This window comes from Cucurbita pepo, chromosome 5 (assembly GCF_057944985.1).
Source record: "Cucurbita pepo subsp. pepo isolate OVF chromosome 5, ASM5794498v1, whole genome shotgun sequence".
Taxonomy (NCBI): Eukaryota; Viridiplantae; Streptophyta; class Magnoliopsida; order Cucurbitales; family Cucurbitaceae; genus Cucurbita; species Cucurbita pepo.
The window spans coordinates 3,766,080-3,793,787 of NC_141802.1; the positions used below are offsets into that span (position 1 = coordinate 3,766,080).

A 27,708-nucleotide genomic window follows, 5' to 3' on the forward strand; every position below is an offset into this window, starting at 1 on the left:
AAAAAAACACGTTAGTAGTCTTTACACCCTTAACGAAAATGTTGGCATTAGCTTCTACAAACCAAATCACAAAAGTTGTTCAGAAAGGCAAGCGCGAGATTTCATTTCATCACATTAGAAGTGCTCTAGGAACCAAGCAAAGCTATCATTATTTAACCTAAAAACAAAGTGTGAAATTTCTCTCACTAACAAATGCCAAAACAGGAGTCTAGAACTAATATAAAGATATCTACCAATCAAATCAAGAGAATCAGAATCACACCAACTATACAGAACTACTCACCGTAGCATGTCCTCTTGAACAAGGAGTAGCAGTTGCAGGTGCTCTTCTAACACTATCAAATCCTTCTACTCCAATTTATACATGGCCCCTTAAGATCAGAGCACATCCGTCTGCAGAGAATTTGATCTCTTAGCCTCCAAAGAATGAGAAAAAACCTCGTTTCTTCGGCTCCTCCTCAACCATCACAGCCGTCATACTGTCCTGTTCAACAAGCCTCCAGGCTGCCTGCTCAAAGGCCAAACCCGCCAATGTGGGTGGCTTGTTTAATACCAGAGGGTACCCTCTGTTTGTGCTACGAATTACCTCTGAATCCTCGGGAATTACACCCAATAAAGCCAATCCCAACATCTCTTGTACGTCTAGTACAGACATCATATCCTCCCCCTTAATCATATCCGTCCGAACCCGATTCACCATCATCTTAATGTCCCGAATTCCATCGCATTCGAGCAATCCTATCACCCGGTCTGCATCTCTTAAGCTGGTGATATCTGGCGTCGTTACAAGAATCGCCTCATTGGCTGGCGTAATGGCGGTAATGAATCCAGCGTCAATTCCAGCCGGACAATCGATAAGAATGAAATCGGGACAACCTTCCTCCCTAGCTTTGAGCGCATCCACAAGCCAAACCAAGGCTTTCCCACCAATACCCATCGGCAACTTCGACCTGGGCTTAGAAATACAAAGCAATTCAAAGTTCGACCATCGTTTATCCCTCACCAGAGCCTGGTCCAACCGGCAATCCCCATTAAGAACCTCAACAACCGTGTAATTTACACGATTCTCAAGGCCTAAAAGAAGGTCGAGATTCCGGAGGCCAACGTCGGCATCAATAGCCACAACAGAGAACCCAAGGCGGGCCAAGGAAATACCGACATTGGTAGTGGTGGTGGTTTTGCCGACTCCACCTTTGCCGGAGGTGACAACGACGACGCGGGGAGTGTCACCGGCGAGCTCGGGCTTCCGATTCCATTGAAGGACGCATTTGACAGCGGTGGAAGAGTACGATTTGGAGAAGGGCTTATGGTTGGGGATCGGGGAAGTTAGGGATTTGGAATGGAAAGAGTTGAAGAAGAATGGGTTGGGGAGGAGTTGAAGGATTGGCATTGCCCTCAATGGAAACAGAGAGAGAGAGAGAGATGAAGAAGACGCAGTGTAAGAATTAGGGCAAACCAAAAATGGGAATAAATAAATTATTTTTTTTCTTATCTTTTTTTCTCTGTTTATTTTAAAATTTAATTATTATATAAATATTATTTGGAATGTACAAAATTTAAACGTTTTAAAATAAAATAAAATTAAATTAAATATAAAATTTAGATTAAAATTGAGATTGAAATTGAATTCAAAGCAAAGTTTAAAGTGAAATTAAAAGAAATTATTATTTAAAAAAAATGAAACAAGGCTTATAAAATTGGCATTTTAATTTATAATTACGTTCGACATGTCGTTAAAATTTAGAAGGTCCAAATTCCCATATCGTTCTGTCGGACGAGACGACGGTCACCGAGTGTCGTTACTGAACTGGGCAACCCTCACACAAAGCCTAAAAGCAACGATCGAACTTCCCACTTCCGCTTGCGTTCTAAGCTTTGATCTGTAAGTATTTCCTTCTTCACCGTGCACTGCCGTCACGGCATATTCCATTTTTCCTCTTTCTGCGATCTCCAACCTCTAGGGTTTGCAGTGATTGCGCGGGAATCGACCTCTTGCTGCTTATTGCTTTGTAGTCGAGATATCGAATATTCTTTTCTTTTTTTTCGTGTGAGGAATACGTTTTGATCTCGAATTCCTGCGTTGTAAGTTAAGCTCGTTTTGGTTATCATGCAGTTATTGAAATTGATGCGGTTTTCGTTTATTCGTAGTTTAGTATTTGCTTTGATTTGGTAGAATTACTGATGTTTTGTGATAAGTGTTCTATTGGAGTCTCCTGCTATGGATTTATGGTCTGAGTTGTTCCCAATAAACCTTAAATCTGCTTTAACTTCTGCAATGAGTTACATATATGACATATCGGGGATGGGATAGAGAAGAAAGGGGTTTATTTTATTTGTATTGGGTTAAGGGTAAGGGGGAAATTCTATGGGATTATATCACCATTCAACCCACCGGAGCTCCTATATCCAAAAACTATGGCATTTTGTAATCTCATTTCTTATAATTATTATAAAGAACTTCAAGTCAATCGATCATTGTATCATTCAAAGTTGGTATTTCATATATATTCTTTTTATCAGAGAAGTTCAGCTGTTCATCTCTAGAATCTTCCTTGGCATGGGCAGAGGTGAAGAGAAGAATTGCAACCATTTTAATACCAATACATATTGAACGAATATGTTCACTTTTATGGATTTTTATATATTTTATAGCTCTGTATATTGTTGGGCAAGAATGTATACGCTGGAAAGTAGGTTGAATTTGAGGGGGAGTCTAAGGGTTTTGACCTTACTAAGAATAGTTAGCCTGTTGGTGTGTTTCTATCTTGTATTAAAGAACTTTGTACATAACAATTATTTTTATATCAATTTGGATGTCTCTTAATAAGAAATATTATTGAAGTTGTTATTTTATCATATATAAATTCATGCAGATATGCTGTGAAGTCCAGAAAAATCCCTATACTTTTGTGGAACTGAACTTGCTGATTGGCTCACTTATGGTTATGGTATATTCCTGATCCTATTTTTTATGCATTCACTTCCTTTTGACCATTTATTCTTTTTTTTTTTTTTTTTTTTTTTTTTCGTGTTTTGAATCCCCAATTTATGGCATCTGTCATAGCTGAATAATGTTTGATGCTTGTCAAATGTTATCATCTTCTGGTGTTTCCTACTAGCAGGTTAATTTTTATGGAGATAGAGTCTTAAGTCCACAGTATCCACCCTGGAATTAATTTGGATGGTTCTATTCTAAATTATAATTAACCTTGAATCTGTGCCTGATTTGTTGATTGTAAAGTTGCACATTATTAATAACCAAGTTACTTTTCAGAAAAAAAAAAGGACCAAGTTTTTTTGTTTGAGATCATGCGATTGACTATACCTACACAAGTTCCTTTCCACATGAATGGAGGGTAAAAATATTTATTCACGAGGGTAAAATATTTATTTAGTGGTCGGTATTTTTGGTGGGGATAGCCACTTGAATGGAGGGTAAAAATATTTATTCAGGAGCAAGATAAGTTATCCTGAAAAGTACGGTGGAAAATGTATATCTGGTTCACTGTAGGTTACTGTCAGGTTCGTGAATGAAGGGGTAAATTCAGATCACCTTCTCATTTTATCAGCAACTCAAGAGTTAAAATTTGGGCCCTGCACCCTCTTTTCGTTTAAAATTTATGTAGTTTGAACCACCCTTCTTTCCGAGCCCTCATTTATTATTATCCTTAAACAATCTTTCCACCTACTGAAGATTGGGGCGAAACCTTGGTGTTCAATGTCTGGCCAGTTGCATATGCATGCTACAGTTGAAAGCCCTCAAGGAGAAATGTTGGAACAGATGAAAGCGCTAAAAGAAAAACTAGTGCTCCTGAAGTTCTACTGGAAAGTGGCAGATTGGACGAGGAAAACAATAACGAAAGATTCAGCTGAAAAATAGTCTTCGTGGTTTGACAGCAAGGAGGAATGTTTTTGGAGATAGAGATGCAAACAAAAATGGGTCAGGTAGGGAGATGAAAATCTTGGATGGGAGGATAGATCTTGAATTTTTTAGCCCTTTTCAACAATTTGACAGTGGAGAAAGATTATTACTTGAGTGCTACAATTGGAATTCCATCTCATTTAGAAAGTATCAGACTTGTGCAAAACTTCATGGAGGAAGAGATTTTGGAGTAGTTTCTCCTGGAGTGGCTAAGTCCTGGGCACTGGTGTCACTTCGATTCTGATGTCTTGGAACAAGGAAATATCATGAAAAACAATTTTGTGACTTCGTTCCAACATTTTCCTCTCGTCTAAAATTGCTTATGTTAGCATTAATGAAATGTATACCTGCTTCATTCCAAAAAGAGCATTGTTGTGGAGATCAAGGACACTAGACCCTATTTGGCTAAAAAGTTCAAATTGGTGCTCACATAGATTATTACTAAGCATGCACACTCCCATAGGTTATTACTAGATGCCAAATGAGAAGACAAATCTTTATTTCAAATGGAAAATGGGGATTAGAGAGGGTATCTTCATCATACAGACTTCTTTATCATCCTTACTGGGAAGCCAAGAGGGAGACAAGAAGAGGATCTGAGTCAGGTTGGCGAACTGTATCCAATAGTTTGACTGGACCATATTTTCGATAGCTTTGAAGACAAGTTTCATTCTGGGCTTTGATGAGAGGCTGAGTAGAATGAAATTAGAGAACATTTCGAATGTGAGGAACTTACAAATACTTGGGAGAATGATACTTTTGTTGCTTCTTTTTGGAGTTCTTGTCCAAAACATTTTGCAACTATTTTCCCTCCTTTATAAACACTAATTTGGGAAGCCAAGAGGGAGACAAGAAGAGGATCTGAGTCAGGTTGGCGAACTGTATCCAATAGTTTGACTGGACCATATTTTCGATAGCTTTGAAGACAAGTTTCATTCTGGGCTTTGATGAGAGGCTGAGTAGAATGAAATTAGAGAACATTTCGAATGTGAGGAACTTACAAATACTTGGGAGAATGATACTTTTGTTGCTTCTTTTTGGAGTTCTTGTCCAAAACATTTTGCAACTATTTTCCCTCCTTTATAAACACTAATTTGGGAAGCCAAGAGGGAGACAAGAAGAGGATCTGAGTCAGGTTGGCGAACTGTATCCAATAGTTTGACTGGACCATATTTTCGATAGCTTTGAAGACAAGTTTCATTCTGGGCTTTGATGAGAGGCTGAGTAGAATGAAATTAGAGAACATTTCGAATGTGAGGAACTTACAAATACTTGGGAGAATGATACTTTTGTTGCTTCTTTTTGGAGTTCTTGTCCAAAACATTTTGCAACTATTTTCCCTCCTTTATAAACACTAATTTGGGAAGCCAAGAGGGAGACAAGAAGAGGATCTGAGTCAGGTTGGCAAACTGTATCCAATAGTTTGACTGGACCATATTTTCGATAGCTTTGAAGACAAGTTTCATTCTGGGCTTTGATGAGAGGCTGAGTAGAATGAAATTAGAGAACATTTCGAATGTGAGGAACTTACAAATACTTGGGAGAATGATACTTTTGTTGCTTCTTTTTGGAGTTCTTGTCCAAAACATTTTGCAACTATTTTCCCTCCTTTATAAACACTAATTTGGGAAGCCAAGAGGGAGACAAGAAGAGGATCTGAGTCAGGTTGGCGAACTGTATCCAATAGTTTGACTGGACCATATTTTCGATAGCTTTGAAGACAAGTTTCATTCTGGGCTTTGATGAGAGGCTGAGTAGAATGAAATTAGAGAACATTTCGAATGTGAGGAACTTACAAATACTTGGGAGAATGATACTTTTGTTGCTTCTTTTTGGAGTTCTTGTCCAAAACATTTTGCAACTATTTTCCCTCCTTTATAAACACTAATTTGGGAAGCCAAGAGGGAGACAAGAAGAGGATCTGAGTCAGGTTGGCAAACTGTATCCAATAGTTTGACTGGACCATATTTTCGATAGCTTTGAAGACAAGTTTCATTCTGGGCTTTGATGAGAGGCTGAGTAGAATGAAATTAGAGAACATTTCGAATGTGAGGAACTTACAAATACTTGGGAGAATGATACTTTTGTTGCTTCTTTTTGGAGTTCTTGTCCAAAACATTTTGCAACTATTTTCCCTCCTTTATAAACACTAATTTGGGAAGCCAAGAGGGAGACAAGAAGAGGATCTGAGTCAGGTTGGCGAACTGTATCCAATAGTTTGACTGGACCATATTTTCGATAGCTTTGAAGACAAGTTTCATTCTGGGCTTTGATGAGAGGCTGAGTAGAATGAAATTAGAGAACATTTCGAATGTGAGGAACTTACAAATACTTGGGAGAATGATACTTTTGTTGCTTCTTTTTGGAGTTCTTGTCCAAAACATTTTGCAACTATTTTCCCTCCTTTATAAACACTAATTTGGGAAGCCAAGAGGGAGACAAGAAGAGGATCTGAGTCAGGTTGGCGAACTGTATCCAATAGTTTGACTGGACCATATTTTCGATAGCTTTGAAGACAAGTTTCATTCTGGGCTTTGATGAGAGGCTGAGTAGAATGAAATTAGAGAACATTTCGAATGTGAGGAACTTACAAATACTTGGGAGAATGATACTTTTGTTGCTTCTTTTTGGAGTTCTTGTCCAAAACATTTTGCAACTATTTTCCCTCCTTTATAAACACTAATTTGGGAAGCCAAGAGGGAGACAAGAAGAGGATCTGAGTCAGGTTGGCGAACTGTATCCAATAGTTTGACTGGACCATATTTTCGATAGCTTTGAAGACAAGTTTCATTCTGGGCTTTGATGAGAGGCTGAGTAGAATGAAATTAGAGAACATTTCGAATGTGAGGAACTTACAAATACTTGGGAGAATGATACTTTTGTTGCTTCTTTTTGGAGTTCTTGTCCAAAACATTTTGCAACTATTTTCCCTCCTTTATAAACACTAATTGGCCTGCCTTCTTGTATGCTCCTTGAGCCACCCTTGCCACAATAAATAATAAAATGAAATAATAATAATAATAATACAAGAAGAAAAAAAGGAGAAAAAAAACATCTCAGGTGTAGAATGCTGGTGAAGTCAAACATATCACTGTTTTGAAGCTTTTTGCTGAAACCTTCCTGAGAATAATAGTCTTCTGTTGGTATTTGATTCTGCTTTCTTATTTGTAGATTCTTTGTCCACTAAGTCTTGTAGTCTGCCACATCGGCATCCAACCTAACGCACTTGCATTATGCTATACTACAGCCATAGACATCGTGGTAATATATTGGATAATACCTTTCAGTTATACGTGAGCCTTACGGTGCCTAGTTGTTTTTTGTTTCCACTTGTGAATTCTCTGTTAATACTATGGTTAAAATATAAGTTCAATTTACTGTGTCAACACAGGTTCCGGATTTCTGTGAGTATATTTATAACATTGACGACTTTTTTGGTTCTGTAAACTTATTTACTTTTTAGTTGTATTTGTAACCGTCCAAGCTCACCGCTAGTAGATAGTTTCTAGCTGGATTTTTCGAGTATATTTTTTGTTGTGATACATCGCCCGGTGTCTGGCTTTGATATCACATCGATTGGGGAGGTGAACGAAGCATTCTTTATAAAGGTGTGGAAACCTCTCCTTAGCAAACACGTTTTAAAAACCTTGAGGGGAAGTCCGATAGAAAAAATCCAAAGAAGACAATATTTACTAGCAGTGGGCTTGGACGGTTACAGTATTGATATACACTATTTATTTATTTATTTATGGAATGACTGCCGCAGGATTCAAGTGGTTTTGTCGATGAGAAGTGTGAAAGCAAACTTTATATTGGTAATCTTGACCTCAGAATTACAGAGTAAGGAACATTATTTTCCCAGCATCTGCAATGTATTTATTTGTCTTCCAGTTTCGCTCTTCTGTATTTAAGTTTGTATCAACTTGTTTCAGAGCGGCTCTCATTAAAATGTTCTCTCCTTTTGGGAAGATAATATCCGAGGATTTCTTGTGGCACACACGTGGTCCGAAGCGTGGAGAGCCACGCGGATTCGCGTTCATTGAATACAGCTCCAAGGAGGTAAATTGCTTGGTTTACTACTTCAAAGCCCTTGTCAAGCAATTCCTTATTTTTGCTTGTAAAGTGAGTATGCAGGAAGCTAAACTGGCTAAAGAGAATATGCATGGAAAATTAGCTTGCAGTCGTCCATTGGTCGTGCGCCTCGCGAGTGAGAAGCTCGTGATTAACACAACAAATAATAATAATACTTCAAGAACAACAGGTGAGACGAGCAAATCAAGACCGAGTGGCAGCAACTACGGACATATGAGTCGCAGCGATAAGATTGCTGCCATAAAGAACAAATTGAGAGCTTTGGAAGGAGGAGAGGGGGAGAGGTCTGGTGTGAAAAAACAGAAGCAAGGTCAGGTGAGTTGCAGAAATAATATTGATAAGTAATCGCTCAAAACATCCCACCCATCCTGATGCTGAAGAAAACTGTGAGATTGGTAGTTTGTATTCACCGAAATCTCTTCTACTGTTAACTAAACCTCTATACGCAAATCTGATGCGTAGTGCCAAGCTTTACTATGATGCTAACATACACCACATAGCTTTATGGCGATGATATTCTGGATATGCGTTGCTCTTTTCTCCTGCATTAGTTTTTTTTCCTTCCTCTCATGATACAACTAAGGGGTAGGGAAAAACTGAGCGATTTCCCGAGAAATTATTGGAGGAGACCGCCACAATATTGTCTATCGTTTATTGTCTTTGCTTTTCGTTATTGGATTTGTGAGAGAAAAATTGTGTAAGTATTTCGAATTTATAGTTCATGGTTAGTAGGAATAGGTAGATTGTGTATCTGCACCAATGGAAATGAACCAATGATGCGTTCAAGATATTGTGATCTAAAAGCCTAATGGATTACATTGGTTGAAATTTATTTTTAAGCTTTCAATTACTCATTTTCTTAGCATTGACACTTATACATACTCTCAAAGTTGAATATCTAATTCGGTTGGTTTACCTTTGCGTCTAATAAATTTTCAAGTGTGAAATTGCTTGAAATTAGTCTTTCACACAATACCTTATTTACATACCCAAAAAAAAAAAAAAAAAAAAAAAAAATTAACCTGTCTCGAATGAGACGTTCTTTGTACTCTTTCCAACCTTGACTTTAACCCGTTTATATATATTTTAAAGTTAATTTGAATCTTTAAAAAATAGATGGAACATTATATTATGTTTTTCTCTTATAAAAAATTATTGAATTTATTAAGATATTTTACGTTTTTTTTATTTACTGAGATTAAATTAAAAAATAGAAATTATCCATTAAAATTTTGTTTAAAATTAATAAATAATATATATATATATATTATTTATTTATTATTATTTTTTTTGCAAATATGATTCTCATAAAAATACATAAAAACAGCTCACTTCGGAATTTGCATTTCTCAAGAAAGAGGTAAAAAGAAAAAAACAGGAACTGAGAAATTTTATCTGATCAGTTATCACTTCATCGTTAATGGCGTCCATGATGAAGAACCCAGCCATGTTCGCGCCTCATTTTCCATTGCTGCAACTGCCTTCATTTTGCCACCGTTCGCCTCTCCCTCTCCTCCGTGGCCCTCCCTCAGCTCCCGCTGCCGCTTCAGTATCGAATTCCTCATTTCGGAAAGGAAGCGGCGACAGAGAGCTCCTCTCACTTTCGTCTTCCGCGGGATACCGGAATTCGACTCGGTATGTGAAGGTTAGGTCACAGCTGAGGCATCCAATTATTGCGCCGGATGATTATTGGGGCACATGGACTGCCTTGTTTGCTATTGGCGCATTGGGGATCTGGTACTTTCTATCGATTCTTGTTTGTTTAGCTCAAAGTGGATATCGATTGTGACTTGCATTTATTGCTAAGGAAAGCCACATTATAAGAACACATGGGATGTATTTTATGGTGTTGGAATGTGTTTGTTTTGGGGGAGGATTATAACAGGGAAAACACTAGTGAGACTTGTTTCTTTTTCTGTTCTGCCCTCAATAGTGGAAATTGAAGTTGTTCATGAATGGATTAGAAGTTTAGTTTTATTCTTGAATCATAATGTTAGCTGTAAGCATACTGCTTAATTGAATATGCAAATGATTTTTCAGATTTTTGTAACAGTGCTTCTTTTTTACTCTTAAGAAAATCTTTCAAATGACCATAATGGTAAGAGGAAATGGCAAATGGAAAAGAGGAAACTATGTGAACCCAGAGACATCAAACATACCATATAATTCAATGAAGATGTGAAGAAAATATAATTGAAATTATCTCCACCTGGAAAAAGAATGAAGTTTTATTGTTATAAATTTTGGGTGGATTACAATTTAGAGTAATTGTATTTCATTAATATATTTTAAGACTTTTTATTACATTTAGGTTAATTATGACCATAAAATATGAATGTTACAACTTTTGGAATGCCTTTAGTAGTTTCATTTTGAGCCTATATAAAATCATGTAGGTTGTATTTGTAAGCAAACTTGGAAAATATAGTAAAAGGAGCATTAGTGCTTTCTAGCCAATGGCTAAGTTTCTTTACCATTCAAGCTTGACATGATCAATCTTGCTTGTGGAGTGATTTGAATCTCAAACAAGTGTTCTTGCCTTGAGATATTTGATCAACAAGGATCATTCAAGATAGACATGATCGATCTTGCTTGTGGAGTGATTCGAATCTCAGACAAGAGTTCTTGTCTTGAGATATTTGATCAACAAGGTAATCCGAATCTTACTTCCCTTGTAGTGATTTCCATATCATTTGGTATCGGAGTTCTTGGGCTGATCTCCTATATCATTTGGCATCCGACCTTTCCCTTGGTTCCATATCATTGAAGAAAATTAAAGGGACGTTTGTTAGGATTGGACATTCTCGTTGCATGTTTAACGACCCATTAACGGTTTTTTTTGTTAGCTAATCTGGGATTACTCTGTGAATTTGGGTTTGAAGGTCTGAGAAGACCACAATAGGTAGAACAGTGAGTGCTGCTTTGGTTAGCACTTTGGTTGGCCTGGCAGCCAGTAACTTTGGCATAATCCCCTATGAAGCCGTGTCTTATTCAATTGTCATGGAAATTCTGCTTCCAGTATCTGTTGCCTTGCTACTATTTCGGGCAGACATGCGCCATATAATCCGATCAACTGGAACACTACTTGGAGTCTTCATGCTCGGATCAGGTAATTAATTTTTCTTCAGATTCTTGATAGCACTGACATAGTAATTCAACCTATTTTCTTGAGAATTGGTTTGAATTTTGAAGCATTAATGATTTAGAGGTTCATGTTTCTAAATTAGTCGTGAATCTACTGTTTCTTAACTATTTCACCCGCTGTAATCTAATGCTAACTTCTTGCTGATTAAGCTGAATAATGAATAATTCTTTTTAAGGGTCAATCTTGCTCTTTTTTGTATTGTTATTATTATTAATGTTTCCTTTTATATTTCAAAGTCCATGGCAACTTTGAATGATCATTTTTCTTACAAACCGAGAAGCTTGAAATCGAAATTTTTTAAAAAGCCAAATGGAATATAGTAATAAAAAGCAATTTTTGAAAAATTGAAGTTTAGGGTCAGATATTTCATTCATGAGCTAAAGCTGAAGGAAAACGAACATAAATTAGTAGGTCCGTTACAATTAATTGTTTGACAGCCTGATTTTCAGAATTGAAAGTTCAGAATAAATTTGCTACATTGTTTTAAAATTGCGAGTTTGTTTTTAACTACTTTATTTTCTGTGGATGGCAGTTGCGACTATTATTGGAACTTTGGTAGCATTTCTCATGGTGCCTATGAGATCACTTGGTCCTGACAACTGGAAAATTGCTTCTGCTCTCATGGGTAGTTATATTGGTGGATGTAAGTTGTCAGAAAGTTTAAACCCTGTTATTACTGTATTTATGTCTCAAGTGAGGCATTTATGACCGAAACGAGATTAGATGAAATTATCTTAGGACAACTTCTTTTCATTGAATGATATCAAAACCTGTCAGCATCATGTGGCCAAGCAGCCCCATTAGTGGCAGAGATTATTGTTGTAAATCCAACTTCTCGCCCTTTATATTGATACAGAGACGTTTGGGGACCACTACCACATTGCTATTTCTTTCCCAGTTGGACAGTTTTATTTTTCCTAGTGTTTTTGGACAAGGGAAGCAAGGGGTTTTAGAGCCTTATTGAAACTAGAAAATATCTAATCGAAGTGAAATTCAAACTCTTGATACTTGTTGATAAAATTAAAATTGCTCTTGTAGCCTTCTGGAAATTAATTTGAATAAAATATAGCTATCCACCTAGTGCAATAATGCAACGAAAAATGGCTATAATCCACCCCCCCCCCCCCCCCCCCCAGATTACTGTTGAGATATTCTATGTTGGAATACACTATAAAGTACTTTAAGGATGTCAAAGAAACGAGTCTATTAAATATTGATATGGCACAGCCATGATTGTCTATGGAGCACATTGTTGATTCATTAACGTTCATCACCCTACCAATATGTATCCAGTAAACAGAATTTGCGGCTATAGAAATAATTTTTCTTATGCTATCATTAGAGAGTCCTCTTGTCTCGCTTGTAGAAGCTGAATTTTACTGGTCATCCATATCTATGTCTCCTGGAACTATGAAACATATACATCCTACTCATTCAGCATCCATTTTTCTCTATTTGATGTTTCTGATAATGTGTCTCTACTCTTTTTTTCTTCTTTGACCTTTCTTCCTGGTTGATCTATGTAGCTGTTAATTATGTTGCAATTTCAGAGGCTCTTGGTGTTTCTCCATCAGTTTTAGCGGCAGGAGTGGCTGCTGACAATGTCATCAGTGCTTTATATTTTGTAGCCCTCTTTGCATTGGCTTCTAGAACACCTCCTGAACCCCCAACATCAACCAACGGTACATGGTTCATTCTAGCTTTAGTATCATGCTAATAATTTTCAGAAAATATGCATTTGGGTCTAGCATAAGAATTGGTGAAAGCTCGGTTTTGGGCTGGAGTCCCTTTTTGTTGTTGAGTTTGGACTCTTTTAGTGTGCTTTTGTGTGTGTGTGTGTGTGTGTGTGTGTGTGTGTGTGTGTGTCTGTGTGTGTGTGTGTGTATCCTCGTGTATTCTTTCATTGTGCTCAATGGAAGCTCAGTTTCTTGCCTAGAAAAAAGATGATGACAAACCATCCTACAGATGCACGATTAACCATGTGTGTAATTGTAACCCATGCTATTTATATCCTTTCAAGATTGAAAGTTTTTGGAGAAAATAGCACCGTACAATTCCTGGTTTCCTACTACCACATCTATGATTCTCAATTAAAATTTGAAAACTTTCCCAGATGCTTCAACTGATATGGACTCTGATAACGGCACGAAGCTCCCTGTGTTGCCGACTGCTACGGCTGTTTTTGCATCATTTGCAATATGCAAGTTTGTCACGTGGATTACAAATATATGTAAAATTCAAGGTGCCAATCTTCCTGGGATAACTGCAGTTGTTGTCATTTTAGCTACCGTTTTCCCAAAACAGTTCAGTTATTTAGCACCCGCAGCTGATACCATTGCCCTGATTCTTATGCAGGTATGTATTTTTAGTTAGTTGCATCACTCACGGAAGCTTGTGCCCCGTTTTCTATTCCTGCTCGTTAATAACCACAGAAAATTTACAGTAGTACTGTAGAGAGCACTTTGATTTTCCCGCCCAAAAGTTATATGCTTTTGTTCTGTCTGGCCTATGGATTTGGCTCACCTTTAGTTATCTCCATTGCATACTGAGAGGGTGGGGGAGGGCTTCATGGAGCTGTTGCTTTGACTAGGTGAAAAAAGTACATGTTGGGTGGGACCTGGAGTAAACAAATAAAAAACAGTAACGGTCGGCCATTATTACTTTATGAAAAACATGCATGTTGGGACCAAGTTTGTTCCCTAATGGCATGTCCTGAACACGATCCTGCTATTTTAGTTTGCGCTGATGAAAGAATAAATTTGAGCACAGGAAAGTAAGGGAAACGACACTATCCTTGTTTAAAAAACCATTTTAAATGTTCTAAACAAAAACTTCTAGAACTTGTAGATCTGGGTAAAACATAGCATGACATGAGATTTCAAGTTAACTGAGGAACACCTGAAAGTTCAATTGGCTTGTTTATTTGATCTGACATGAACAGGTGTTCTTTGCGGTTGTCGGTGCTAGTGGGAGTGTGTGGTATGTCATCAACAATGCACCAAGTATTTTCATGTTTGCTCTAGTTCAAGTTACAGTCCATCTTCTTGTAATTCTTGGTTTTGGAAAGCTATTCAGCATTGATTTAAAGCTGTTGCTTCTGGCTTCAAATGCCAACATTGGAGGCCCAACAACAGCATGTGGAATGGCAACTGCCAAGGGTTGGAGATCTTTGGTGGTTCCTTCTATTCTTGCTGGCATTTTCGGTATTGCAATTGCTACTTTTCTGGGCATCAGTTTTGGGGTGATGATCCTCAGGCGTTTGTAGAAGAAACACGTAAGTTTTCTTAAACATCAAATTTCTATTTACATTCCTTTCCACATACTTCATTACGTGTATATGATCAAACATCTTTCCATTGGCTCCTTGTGGCCCCACATAGAAGCCTTGGTTTGCCCAATTGATGTAAAACGTGATATTTTTTGGAGTAAATCATTAGTTATAAACTAATTTTAAAATGAAGATTACATAGTTCTTTAATACATCTAATCGATCTATTATATTAGTAGATGGTGATTAGACACCAATCATTACTGTTGTGGAATGAAATTTTCTCCCTAAAATTTGGAACGTAATAATGGTGACTGACAATAGAACAATGTATAGATATCTTGATAAAATGTATCAGCAGAAAATTGGAAAAACTGGCAAAACCCTAAAGTACTTCTCTATTATATGTTTGTAAGAACAGTTGAACAATCTATTCTTGCTTTGGAATTTATCCATATGGTCAGACAACATTCAAACTCTCAATGCTTCAGGTGATCATAATGCAAGATGCCATTTATTTTCTGTTGAAAGGATCAAAATTTTCATTTTCTTGTTGTTGGGGAAGGAAAGGACAGATTGTATTCGCCCCAGACGCTCGGTCGGTCGAGCACTGAATGCAGCAATGTAAGTTCAAAAGGTAAGATTTTGCAGTGTTATATAAGATCATGACTCTAAAAAATGCTTAACTGGAATGAATCTTGTGAAGATTTATCATTGACAAGTACAAAAGAAGTGAATAAAGAACAGAACTGCTGTAGTTTCTCAATTTCTTGATGGTTTTTTCTTTTAAGGATAGTGTTGAACACAGAAGCCTCAAAGCAGATCAGTTTGGCTGTTTATTATTTACCTTGAAACTGGTCAAAATAGCGATGTTTTCCAGAAGAACTCCCCACAGGGGAGACAGAAGCGTACAGAAACTTTTGACTCTTGAAAAAGGCCAAAAACATCATAGAGAAAGAGCACCAAATTTTCTCTCTCGGGATTCTCTTTGCGTCCTGGTATTTGAATTTTGACTACTTATCCTCTTTTTTACCCCTTAAAAACATCATAGATAATGTCTAAAGGAGCTTGTGGGGTTGTGCTATTTTGAAATGGAAATAATCATTTATGTCACGTGTTGATGAATAATTTTGTTTTCTTTCATGGAAAATACGTTGACAGATGATTTGAATTTTTGACCTTTTGATCGATGATATAAAAAATGTCTAAAGTGGTTCGTAACTTGTTTGATTACACACTCACCATTGTAATTTTGTTTTCTTTCATGGAAAATACGTTGACAGATGATTTGAATTTTTGACCTTTTGATCGATGATATAAAAAATGTCTAAAGTGGTTCGTAACTTGTTTGATTACACACTCACCATTGTATGAATGCTGACATGACTTTGGAAATCCTTTTCATTCTCCTAGAGTAGATTATATGCTAATCTACTATTAGCAGCAGTCCTAATTAAGGCCCCAATAATTGTCTTTATTAACGTGTTCATGGTTGAAATAAGTTTTCGCTATAATTTTTCTTCTAAATAGAAATAATTACTCTTATTAGGATCCAAATATTTACCGACCACATCACCATCTCTTTCACAATTATGAAATTAGAGTTTAGGCAATTTGGATGTCTCCGTCACACCTCAGTAAACACATTGATTATTTTCTTAAAATTACCAACTCGATTATAGTTTGTTGAATGGATACACTAATTACTATGTTTAAACTAATAGTTCATTTGTTCATCTCCCTCCCTAATTAAAAAGAATAGAGTGACACTTTGATATGCATTTAAATATTTCGTAATTTTGGAGGGCAGCCGGAAGCCGAGGACTCCAAATAATTCGCTCAGTGAAATTTTAACTCTCTAATGACGTTGATCATTATTCTTTGCGAATGAGGTTTATGTTATGTATAAATCTATGATCCTCTTTATGTTACCGAGAGACTATGTTGGGGTTACTAGAGGTTGCGACTAAACTCAGTTAGCAAGTTGTTTATCATCATTGAACTTCATATGTATCGTAGTTGGTTTAAGTATAAAGTCGGTCTTCCTCATATTTATGATATCATTTGATACTTACTAGAGGGTCGTTTATCTAGCTAACATATGTATTGCAATTGGTTAAGCAAAGATTAACTAATTGTACATCGAGACTTGTTAAGCTTGAAAATATGACATTTATATTCTAAGATAAGTACGGACCCGAGAAGTATTAAATGACAAAACCCATAATTTTGAAGAAGAAAAAATTGAAAAAAAATGTACTTTTTGGAATAAAGTTGCTCAAAGATGAGGATTAGTAATTTTGTGCTTCCATTGAATGTCAAGTCATTTCAGATGCCAAACCCTAAACACTTCTTTGGGCTCCACATTAACTCCTCTCTCTCTCCTCTGTCAATTTAAAAAAAAAAAAAAAAAATTGACTTCACTTATAAAAAATGTTTCATTTCCCTATTCACTCCATGTATCTCACACGAATCCTCTACTCTAGAGCACGGAATTAGAATTAAATATCTTTTTTATTATCTAAATACATAATTTTTAGGGTCTAAGATAAATATTTAATGGCAAATAATATTGTGACCAATAGTAACATACCAAGACGAGAAAAGGCAATAAATATTACATTGCATTAATGACAAAAATTACCCCTTCATTTTTTATAATAAAAAAATAAACTAATTGACTTTTGAATTAGGTAACTACTATTAATGATTACAAAGAAAAAGTGAAAACGAATGGCAAATATATTACACCAACCAATCAGAAATTGACACGTCATTCACAAATATTTATATAAAACAAAAATTAGGAAAAAAATAAAAGTGGGGAATCGACGCTACCAGTTGGCACTTCACCAAACTTCCGCTTTCACACACCCCAAAATTAGGAAAAATATTAATCCTTTTTTTAAAATTAAAAAAAAAAAAAAAAAAAAAAGAATTTTCTTGGGAAAATGTTAATATTAATATTAATATTGATACCTTAGAAAATTAGGTAATATTAAGAAAAGGAAAAAAAAAAAAAAAAAAAAAAAAAAAAAAAAAAAAAAACATAGCAATGAGTGATGTTGTTAACTAACGCCATGCGGTTGTGACGGTGAGCGTCCGACCCATCCAACCGAAGCAAATCCCTCCGTTTTCTTCTTTAACGGTGAACCCCGGGTTGACTCGGTACCCTGAACTCAGCCGGGTTTTCATCGACTCGGCTACCATTTCGCTCATCCGCCTCGACTCGAACCCGGCCATCCCCATTCTGGCCCGCCACTTCCCCGAAACCTCGCATCTTTCCACGCGCTCTCTACCTTCGCAAGCCAGCGAATTCGCAAGCTTCCGCCCGAGCCCTTCCTCCACCTTGACACGGTCCGGGTGGTCGCACCACATGGTTGAGTCGATCGAATCAAACAGCGAGCCGTAGTAGATGCATGACTCGCTCACGCGCGCTGCAAACGGGGCGGTGTTCGTGTTTAATTCTTGCTCCATTACCGTCACGACGGCGGGTGCCAACGCCTTCACGCGCCGGAGAAGCTCGTCCCGGGGATTCTCCGTTGACACGCTCTCGTCCGGCATCTGGTATAACTTGAATGCGAAATTTACTGCTAGTGATTCGTCTGCATCGCACCCGAGTGACTCGCGCGTCAGCTCTGCTAGTTCGTGTTTCACCATGTTGAATTTGAACCCGACGCCGAGTTCTTTCGCTAGTTGACTCAGTGACTCGCCGACGTGTTTCAACCTCTCGTCTCTGCCGTTCTCCGCCACAACCGCCGTCAATTTCACGGCGACCTTCCCTTTCTGACGACCGGAGAGAAGGTGGATTAGATTCATATACTGACCTCCCTTCCCGATATCAAAATCCACAACGTGTAATTTCCGATCCTCTTCCTCAATCGCCTCAAGAATCGCTAGATTCGCCGCCATGAAAGCAAGCTTAAAGCAAGGAGAAACATCGTAAAGCGACTGAGTCGCCGCCGAGTGCTCGTCGCCAAAAATCTCCGCCACCGGAGGCGGAAATTCCGCTGGATTTACCCGGGATTTCAGAGCGAAAACCATATACTCTGCCAATCTCTGCACAGAACTACCTCTAGCATTCGAAATCTTAACAACCGGCGAAAGAATCTCATCCACAACATCCAATTTCCCCTCAGAAATCGCCGCCGCAGCCTCGATTACAGACTGTTTCCAAGAATCAGAGGACGGAGAAGCTACAGAGGACGACGTAGACGAAGAACATGAAGACGAAGCAGAGGTAGTCGGCGAAGTGGAAACCGGCTTCTGATTCGGCGGCGCCGTCGGACTAATTAGATTATACATCGTCTCACACCAAGCACTAGTCGAACTCGTAATCACAGACGCCGCATCACTTCCATCATCGTCGTCGTTATCTTCAAGAAGCTGTTTCTCCAACTCCTGAAGGCGGTGATTCATCATCATCTTCTTCTCCGATTCCAGATTCTGCAAATCCCTGAGCGTCACCGCCGAAGAGTTGGGCTGTTGACGGAGCTGCTGAAGAACCGCCGCAGAGGACGACCCATAAAGACGGTGGGTCTGAACCTCCGACGACGGCAGAGACATAGTGGAGTACAAATCGAAATTGGAAAGAGGAGAAATCGGGTGACTGAATCCGGCTCTGGGCTTAACAGAGCGGAGGAAGAGATTATTGACCGGAAGATTATGGTGGGTATATTGATTAAGAGAGTGAAGATCGGAGAGATTCCGTTTCCCGAGCAGAGAAGAGGGTATTTGGCGAGCGATCTGAGGGATTGTCGGATCTACGAAAGCCCCACCGGAGAGCTGGGATCTGTAAGGATTAGGATGAGAAGGATTCGCCATGGATCTGCCGGAAGTATAGAAATCCGGTGGTCCACCGCCGGTGAAACCTGACTGCATCTCTGTAATCCTCTGCCTTTCGCGGTGGCGATAACGGCGGAGAGAATGAAAGGGGAAGAGAGAATTGTGAAGAATGTAAATTATATAAAAAGAAAGAGTAAAAGGAAAGAGAGGAATCAGGGAAGAAGATTAAAGAAACAGCCTTTTTTCAAAAATTTCAACCCCACCGGCCACCATCCTCTGTTCTATCCTTCTATCAAATACCTCTCTGTTTTTTTTTTTTTTCTTTTCTTTTTAAAAAAATGTGGGCCGTTGGATGAGACGAGAGATGGATCGACCCAACCCATGCTCCTTACTTTTCACGAAACTTTCGCTTCATTCCCTACTCTCATCTACCGCGCGTCTGCTTCATTTCCCTTGATTTTCAAAATATGTTTTTTTTTTTCCTTCATTAAATAATATTAATTTCAAACTAATTTTTATGGTATGTATTAAATGACGTCGTGCTTTCTATTTATATGATTCTGAGTTTTTTTTATTATTATTTTGGTGATTTATGTTGGTAAACTATGCTTTATTAATATTAATAACAAAATTGAAAAAATATTATTAAAGAAAGAGTTGTTATGGAATGCGTCACCCAAATAAATGTCTCATTTATTTGTATTTGTTTTGTATTGTTCGAAAAAATAAAAATATTAAAATATTGGTTTTATTTATAATTTTAATAAAGAAGAAAAGAAGGGATAGATGGGCACGCGCGTGGGAGACGCGTGGATGAAAGGGGCAAAATCCGGGAGTGATAATCTGACAGGTGAAATTAAAATTTATTCAAAAAAAAGGAAAAAGAAAAGGAAAAGGAAAGGACAAAAAAGGGCATAGAATTGAATCAGTGGAAATATAGTTTCACACGTGTACAAAGGGGAGAGGAACATTCATGCAGTACTTTGTGACAGCCACTTCCGTTTAAAAACGCCCTTCCCTTCCTTCCTTCCTTCATTCAACCGGTTACCAAAATCCATTCTCTTCGATTGCGACACCCCCTCACCGCCACCTGTCGGTTACCACGTTTCCATTTTCCCTTCCTTTCATTATTATTATTTATTTATAATATGTTTCTTTTATTCAATAATCCCCACACTACTTTTTTTCTTTTCATTTACGTCCAATACTTTTTAATTATTCCATTTCCTATTACTTAAATATTAAAATTACATGACATAACCAATATCGAAATTCACTTACCGTGAGGGTATAATTGGAATTTCATCATATTTAATTTTTTTAAAATAACTAAATTGGATAGCACTGTGAGTAGGTAGCAATGTTAGCTAAATAATTATTGGAAAATTAATAATATTCAAATATTAAATTTGTGTTATTCATATCATTTTGTATCAGACCATTTTCGGAATGGTATCAACCATAGCTTAAAAACTATATAAAAATAATTAATGTTGAGACGTTTAAATAGAAGAAGACTTTAGGCTAAAATGAAGTTAGGTCTATAATTTATTAATTCTAACAACTTCCCAGTTGATGATATTAAATAATATATATAGTTTTGATGTAATGGTGACGTGGTGTCTAATGTGATATTGATATGATTAACCAATTGTTCATACTTATTAAAGCCTACTAAAGTCTAAAACCAGTAATATTAACGAGAAAATTATAATTTTAAAATTATATATTTGAATAAATTTGCTTCAATATTAAATATTTTTAATTAAAAAAAGAGTTTGTTGAATTTGTTTGGCGAAAGCAAATCCTACCCATAATTTTATTTTATTTTTTTACTTTATATATCTATTTTTTTTAATATACAATAATCTAATTGTAAGTAAAAATAATAATAATTAAATAATTTTTTATGAAATTATGATTAAAAAATAAAAAAATAATTTGTTCAGATTAATCCATATTAAAATAAATATTTTGAAAATAAACTAAAGCAAAATAATTAAAATTGATGTATTAAAAGAATAGAGGTTAAAATAAACAAAAATGAAAAATATTTAAATTTAAAAAATATTATTTGATAAAATTATTTTTAAAAAAAATCGAAAATGGGTAGCGTGTGGGGGAAATTTAAAGGAGAAATTAGTTACCAACTAACATATTTTATCTTCATGTTTCTTCGAAATTTTGGCCAAGTCAGATATACTTTGACACGTGTCAAATTCTCACACATGGCCACGTTGTCCCTTGCCTAACTCAAATTCCAACCAATCACATTCTTTTTATGTTTTCCCACTCTTTTTTAATCCATTTATTGTCTTATTTTCTCACCGTGGAAAAAGATTAGAAGTCCAAATTAATTGATTTCAAATTCATTCCAAATTTGGGATTAATTCATCTTTTAACCAAACTATTATAAATAAACAATATTTACTTTTAATATAATTTGGATAAAATGGTCTTTTCGTCAATCTCTTTGTAGTTACCTGTGAAATAAGCAATCTTAAATGAATTCAATTCCAACGTAAATATTACTACGGCAATCAAGTCAACCGTAAAAGTCAAATAATGAATTTTTATTTTGGAATAAGAAAGAAATTTTTAAATTTTAAATGACTTATAGGAAAAAGTAATTTTTATATCAAAATGGGTCGGTTAAATTTGTTTCTTAAACCGTAAAATAATTTAGACGTAACTTATTATAATATATAGGAAAATTTGATATTAGGCCAAGTTGACAAAGGCTAAGGTTATAGAAATAGGGGTATTGCCACGTGTCATGTTTATTTTAAATGGAGAATAAAGCACATTCTATGGGTAAAATCGTAATTTAAAACTCCCTTAATTTTTTATTTGGTACCAACTTTTTAGGAGTCGGTGAAGGACCGCCAATAAGGCGTAATTAATTGACGAGAGAAAATTCTGGAAAATAAAATGAAATTAAAATCTTTAAATCTTTTGCTATTTAATTTCATTTATTACCATAAAGAAAATCAAATTAGATTTTTAATTTTCTGATTTTTTTTTTTACATCATGAAAATATAGTTAAAAAATAATTTTATTATAATTATTATAATTTCCTCTCAAAGAATTACATTTTAATTCTATAAAAATTAGGTTTAGTCCTAATTATTAAATAATTTATTAATTAATTCACATGATTTTCGAGGATAAGAAACTAATCCATAAACAATAAATTGAGAGTTAAAAAAGAATTAAAGGCAACATAAAATTAAAAATAAAGAATAGAAAGGGTATTATATAATGCAACCAGAGCCGACTAAGAGAATCTCACACGCTAATGAGGAAGTTGACGCGCAAACGCTACGAGTTCTTTGACATTAATTTTTTTCACTATTTTATTTTTTAATGTTAGGGTTTAAATTCTCGTACTTATAACTAAAAAAAATATTATTTAAAAAATCAAAATTTACCAAAAAAAAAAAAAAAAAAACTGGCTTGCACACATTTCTTTTCACTTTCTTGCAAGGCAATCAAAGCGAGTACTTATTAAAAAAGAAACATTTTTAGTACATAATATATGATATTTTAATTTTAAGGCGAACGGTAAAGTATTAATATAATGCTAGTCTAAGTCTTTTTAAAATGATTATTGTTAATTTGAATACTTCAATCAAATTAGGTGTAGATTCGGCCTCTACCGTAAATTTAAAGATATGATCCCTAATAATAAAAATATATAATTTATTTAAACCCATTTGTCAGATGAACACGATTTTCTACAATGGTATGATATTGTCTACTTTGAGCATAAGCTCTCATGGCTTTGCTTTGGGCTTCTCCAAAAAATATGACATTAATAAAGAGAGTATTTTTTAATTATAAACTCATCATCATTCCCTAAATGAGCAGACGTGTTACTTTGATCTAACATCATTTACTTAAAACCAATTTTCTTAAAAAATTGTTAAGAGTATTTCACTTTTTGTTTAATATATATATATTTTGTAGAAATATTGATAGAGAATTATAAAAGTGGATGAAAAAGGTATCAGAAAGAGTGAATTTTATTGGTATATTACATTATCCATATGTACAATAATTGGTGAAAACTTTTACAAAGTGGAGTAAATAATTCACGGTAAAAACACACATCACATCCTTCAAATCCTCATTTACCCAAGAGCTTTTTTTTTTTTTTTTTAAATTTTTAAATTTGTGTTTTTACAGATTTTTAAATGTATTTTAAGTCAATTTTCAAAAGGAAAAACGTAAAATAGAAAAACTTAATTACCCGTCTATTTATATTTTTATTTAAAGTTAAAAATATTTAAAAGTTAAAATTAAATATTTTGGCACAATAATAAAACCTTGTTTAAAAGTCAAGAAAAGCATTTTAATTCATTAAATGACAATTTTGTCCTTTCAAAAAATTAATTACATAAATGTCTATATTCTAATAAAATTTATTGAATTATAATAAAACCATAAAATTACAGTAACTAACGGTAATTAAGATTTTTATTACCAAATTTTAATTTTTTAAGATATAAAAACTAAAAAGGCCTTAATTAACCTACTTAATCCGGATTAATATAGAGGGTTAGACTAATACAAAAATGGAGGAAGAAAGGGGCAGACAATGTGAAATCATTGAAAAATAAATAAATAAATAAAAGAGAGGGACAAAAACGTCATTAAGGAAAAAGAAGAAACTGTTTCTGAGCGCCGATCTAAGCAGCGGTGAATTGGCACATCCAAATTTCCATTTGTCCCCGAGCCGTCGGATGCGATTGTCGAGAGGAAACGTGGCAAGATCGCAGTGTGGATTCACAGGAAGCTGTCAGTAGGTCGCCCACACGGAATTACTGATGAACCCTCTAAATTCCATCTCTTTATTATTATTATTATTATTATTATTGTGATTATTTGGTTTTATATTTATATTAGAATTTAATTAAATGTTTGGGTTTAGGGAAGTGGGGCCCGCCCCCTTCAAATTTATACTAAATTATTGACCCACTTTAAAAGTTTTAAAATTGAAAAGATGAAGATATATTGGATATGAATAACAAATTATTGTTCCTTTTTTTTTCTTCCCTTTTGGTACCAAAAAGGTATCTTTTTCACATTATTAAAAAATTATGCAAAAAATAAAATATTTTATAATAATAAAAAATATCTATTCAAAAGTACTATTAATATTTTATAAAAAAAAAATTAAATTTTTTATTATTAGTATATGAATCAATTTTTTTTTGTCGTATTTTTCATAATTCCACTCATTCTTTTATATATCAATCTTATTTTAAATATTAGAAATTTAAATTAAAAAAAAAACTTTTTTTTTTATTTATGAACATTCTCGAATAAAGATATAAAAAATTTAACCTTTTAATTTTTTTTAGGAGGGGGAGACATTTAATGAAACATGTCACATGCATGGATTGTATTCTTTTTCTTGGTATTAATATTGGCTCAAAGTGAGCACCAAGCAATTGATGGATCACTCACACTCACTAGGAAAGAAATATATTCTCTATCACCTTTCAATTATGCTATACTATTAGGCTTTGACTGGGTGAGCTTTTGTGCGTTTAGTCTTTATAATTCATCTTCTCTAAAGGTGGGTCGTGCTCGAGGTCATCAAAAGAGTCTCTTTTCCAACCGTTCAGTCTTGGGTGTAGAATTCTAACCTTTGAAAGGCCCAACAGAAGATTGGGGTTTCATGGGTCAAGAGAGAATTTCCGTTTGAGACTTGGACTGTAACAACTCAAGCTCATCGCTAGTAGATATTGTCTGCTTTGATCCATTACGTATCATCATCAACCTCACGGTTTTAAAATGCATTTACTAATGAAAGATTTCCACACCCTTAATGCTTCGTTACCCTCTCCAACCAATGTGGAATCTCACCAATATTTGTAACAGGCTAAGCCTACCGCTAGTAAATATTGTTTGTTTTAGCTCATTATGTATCGTCGTTAGTCTCATGATTTCAAAAGGTATCTACTATGAAGAGGGTCTAGCCCTATTTCGACCAGTGTCTCGCACCGTCCAGTGACTGGCTCTCATACCATTTGTATCAGCTTAATGCCTAGTAGATATTGTCTGCTTTAGTCCGTTACGTGTCGTCATCAGCCTCACAGTTTTAAAACGCGTCCATTAGAAAAAAGTTTCCACACTTTTATAAGAAATGCTTCGTTCCCCTCTCCCCAAATTTATTTCATCTCCTTGGTGGCCCGATTCTTGTTTTACTTTGGTCTGTTCTATTACTTTATTGACTCTTTTGCTTTATTTGACACTTAATTTCTTCATTCTCGTTATCCAATTTCATTCATGTATGTGCTTAAAATAATGTTAGTACACATACAGGTCATTTGTTAAGATCAAACATTGAAAACCATTAAAAGGTGAGGCCAAAATTGACCGGACCCACCCTAACTTACCCAGAAAGAAGATCCCAGCTACACAGAGCTCCACCAGCACCGGCACCACCACCACCACGTGTTCATGGAACCAACCAGCACCCGCCACTTGCCCACTTCCATTGCCACACTCCTTCTCGAACTGAAACTCCAATCTCCATTACCTTTCTCCTCCTTCACCCATTTCACTTCTCCTCTGTAAAAGGAAGGAAAAAAAATCAGAAGAAGAAAAATGTCCGGCGGAGTGGACATGAGCCTAGCAAAGGAGCAAGAACTCCTCCACGAAGAAACATGCGACCCAAATCAGCAGCAGCAGCAGCAGCATCGGGGGATGAAATTGGGGCGGAAGAAGCCGGCGGTGTTTCTGAGTTTCCGCCACCTGATTATGCTGGCGTTGATGGTGATCTTCTCTGCCAGCGGATTGGTGTGTGCAGAGGACTTGGCGTTTGTGGTGCTTTCGATTATGTACATGTACTTCCTTTCCAGAGTGGCGTTTCCAAGGCTGGAGGGCGAGGAGCCGACGGTGTTCAGCCAGCAGAACAAGCTGCTCCAGCAGTACGTGTTGTTCGCCGCCGTGGTGGGGCTGTTCCTCCCCATAGCCTACATTTTAGTAGGATTCTTTCAAGATGATCAAGAGGGCATCAAAGCCGCTTCTCCCCATGTCTTTCTTCTCGCCAGCCAGGTCCCTTTCTTTCTTCTTCACCATGGGTTTTTAATTTCTGTAACTTTCCACACAACCACGACAGAAGATTGATGCTTTTGAGTCAGATTTTTTTGTTCAAACTTCAAAACTAAAGAACAAAAGTATTTCCTTTTCTATAATTTAGTCTAGTTTATGAACTAATAAACAATCCCAATTCCTAACTAGTGACCAATCTTGAAAGAAATAGCATGATATTATGGTATGTATAATCTTTCTACTGATATTCTTACCAGGTTTTCATGGAAGGCGTGGCGTGGAACGACAGATTCTCGACGCCAATTCGCGTATTTGTGCCAGTTTTCTACAACTCAAGGAGGATCTTCACCCTCGTTGAGTGGCTGCGGGAAGAGTTCGCCAAAGAAGATAAGAAACCAGCGGCTCTGTTCATCGGAAGAGCACTTGCTGTAATCAACATGGCGCTTTGGAGCTTCAATCTGTTTGGGTTCTTGTTGCCTGTGTATCTGCCAAAAGCCTTCAAGAGATATTACTCTCTTTCGAAATCCAAAGATTGAGGGCTCTTTCCTTTGGGATAAAACATAAAGTAATCTTACTTGGTTGCAACTACAAGGATTTATACCTTCCAAGAAGCACTAAATTACCCACTAATTGCATGATTCTAAGCTTATATCTAATGGTTCTATGCTTTTACTCTCCAAATTTGTTCAATTTCAAATGTTCGTTCACTAGCTAGATAACAAGAAGAAAACGGTATTTGAATCAACTTCAACAGTAGCTACTGAAGAAACTTCATTTCTAAAACATACTACATACAACAAAAGTAGAGGAAATCTCAAAATCTTTCCGGTGCCGGTATTTCAATTAAGAGAAAACGGTAAACTAAGATAATCCAAAACTGAATCACTAATCGTATCCCTTCACGACAAATTAAAAGAATAATCGAGTCCATTTCCGATGAAGAAACAGTGATCAAATGCAAATTCGTACCTCAAAACCAAGCTCATGTTCAAAACCCCACTCTCGGCGTTGATGAAATGAATCGGAATCCCCACGAACAGGAGCTAAAAAGATAGACTAAGATATGGTAAAACACGATTGAACTGGAAATATACGAAGGAAAAAACACAAATTCGTACCTCGAAATCGGAAATATGGCACCTCGAAGTCCGAAATATTGCACATCAAATGAAAGATTGGGCGAAGGTGGGGGAAGCAGAGCGGAGCTAGGGTTTCTCACAGGCCTCCGCTGATATTCTGCACTCCCAGATTTTTTTTTGCCCTCAGTGTTTGGCACGTGACCTCAACTAACAAAACTGGCCGCGCACGTGATGGTAGTTACGTTTTAGAATATCATAAAATAAAAAAAAATAGACTCACGCCTCATAGTTATGGTTTCGGTTCTACTTTTTTTCATACCCTTATAGAGGACTATTTAGTTTCCCTATCCA

General features: G+C 36.1%; 4 protein-coding genes, 1 long non-coding RNA gene and 1 pseudogene across 13 annotated transcripts; 3 read left to right on the forward strand and 3 right to left on the reverse strand.

The window, feature by feature from the left end:
- On the reverse strand, positions 1 to 1,450 carry LOC111795931 (septum site-determining protein minD homolog, chloroplastic pseudogene; annotated as a pseudogene).
- A 270-nt stretch (positions 1,451 to 1,720) lies between these two features.
- On the forward strand, positions 1,721 to 8,846 carry LOC111796058 (RNA-binding protein-like RNA recognition motif protein). 4 transcript variants are annotated; one of them, XM_023678747.2, is made up of 5 exons: positions 1,721 to 1,882; positions 2,874 to 2,948; positions 7,689 to 7,762; positions 7,855 to 7,981; positions 8,057 to 8,846. In XM_023678747.2, the coding sequence occupies exons 2-5, from the start codon at positions 2,940 to 2,942 to the stop codon at positions 8,357 to 8,359; spliced, it is 513 nt and encodes a 170-aa protein (XP_023534515.1). In that variant the 5' UTR covers positions 1,721 to 1,882; positions 2,874 to 2,939; the 3' UTR covers positions 8,360 to 8,846. The 4 variants fall into 4 exon arrangements, with proteins under 4 accessions (XP_023534515.1, XP_086980284.1, XP_086980282.1 ...); XM_087124158.1 differs by having other exon boundaries at positions 2,874 to 2,942; XM_087124156.1 differs by lacking the exon at positions 1,721 to 1,882 and adding an exon at positions 1,889 to 2,086.
- A 436-nt stretch (positions 8,847 to 9,282) lies between these two features.
- On the forward strand, positions 9,283 to 15,540 carry LOC111796113 (uncharacterized). 4 transcript variants are annotated; one of them, XR_002815291.2, is made up of 8 exons: positions 9,283 to 9,751; positions 10,897 to 11,123; positions 11,692 to 11,802; positions 12,686 to 12,841; positions 13,273 to 13,514; positions 14,101 to 14,433; positions 14,919 to 15,064; positions 15,219 to 15,540. XR_002815291.2 is itself a non-coding variant. In XM_023678806.2 (7 exons), exons 1-6 carry the CDS (start codon positions 9,435 to 9,437, stop codon positions 14,422 to 14,424), a joined length of 1,377 nt encoding a protein of 458 aa, XP_023534574.2. In that variant the 5' UTR covers positions 9,283 to 9,434; the 3' UTR covers positions 14,425 to 14,433; positions 14,919 to 15,540. The 4 variants fall into 4 exon arrangements, 1 of the variants encoding a protein (XP_023534574.2); XR_002815292.2 differs by having other exon boundaries at positions 15,224 to 15,540; XR_002815294.2 differs by having other exon boundaries at positions 14,919 to 15,051; positions 15,224 to 15,540.
- Positions 15,541 to 17,151: 1,611 nt separating this feature from the next.
- On the reverse strand, positions 17,152 to 19,428 carry LOC111795724 (scarecrow-like protein 8). The gene has a single exon (XM_023678287.2). It carries the CDS (start codon positions 19,306 to 19,308, stop codon positions 17,500 to 17,502), a length of 1,809 nt encoding a protein of 602 aa, XP_023534055.2. The 5' UTR covers positions 19,309 to 19,428; the 3' UTR covers positions 17,152 to 17,499.
- A 6,316-nt stretch (positions 19,429 to 25,744) lies between these two features.
- Positions 25,745 to 26,959, forward strand: LOC111796187 (uncharacterized). Its single transcript, XM_023678931.2, has 2 exons — positions 25,745 to 26,281; positions 26,536 to 26,959. The coding sequence occupies exons 1-2, from the start codon at positions 25,832 to 25,834 to the stop codon at positions 26,812 to 26,814; spliced, it is 729 nt and encodes a 242-aa protein (XP_023534699.2). The 5' UTR covers positions 25,745 to 25,831; the 3' UTR covers positions 26,815 to 26,959.
- Positions 25,837 to 27,540, reverse strand: LOC111796188 (uncharacterized). 3 transcript variants are annotated; one of them, XR_002815301.2, is made up of 4 exons: positions 27,397 to 27,540; positions 27,248 to 27,321; positions 26,533 to 26,824; positions 25,837 to 26,324 (listed from the first exon to the last, which is right to left on the reverse strand). It is a non-coding gene; the product is annotated as an uncharacterized LOC111796188 (long non-coding RNA). The 3 variants fall into 3 exon arrangements; XR_015421012.1 differs by having other exon boundaries at positions 26,533 to 26,763; positions 27,397 to 27,539; XR_015421013.1 differs by having other exon boundaries at positions 26,533 to 26,774; positions 27,397 to 27,539.
- Positions 27,541 to 27,708: the final 168 nt, after the last annotated feature.

Coding starts and splice junctions, on each gene's coding strand:
- LOC111796058 (XM_023678747.2), top strand. Junction 7,763..7,854: donor CTTGACCTCAGAATTACAGA/GTAAGGAACATT, acceptor AACTTGTTTCAG/AGCGGCTCTCATTAAAATGT. Junction 7,982..8,056: donor TTGAATACAGCTCCAAGGAG/GTAAATTGCTTG, acceptor GTGAGTATGCAG/GAAGCTAAACTGGCTAAAGA.
- LOC111796113 (XM_023678806.2), top strand. CDS start 9,435: ATGGCGTCCATGATGAAGAACCCAGCCATGTTCGCGCCTCATTTTCCA. Junction 11,803..12,685: donor GGGTAGTTATATTGGTGGAT/GTAAGTTGTCAG, acceptor TGATCTATGTAG/CTGTTAATTATGTTGCAATT. Junction 12,842..13,272: donor ACCCCCAACATCAACCAACG/GTACATGGTTCA, acceptor AAACTTTCCCAG/ATGCTTCAACTGATATGGAC.
- LOC111795724 (XM_023678287.2), bottom strand. CDS start 19,308: ATGCAGTCAGGTTTCACCGGCGGTGGACCACCGGATTTCTATACTTCC.
- LOC111796187 (XM_023678931.2), top strand. CDS start 25,832: ATGTCCGGCGGAGTGGACATGAGCCTAGCAAAGGAGCAAGAACTCCTC. Junction 26,282..26,535: donor TCTTTCTTCTCGCCAGCCAG/GTCCCTTTCTTT, acceptor TATTCTTACCAG/GTTTTCATGGAAGGCGTGGC.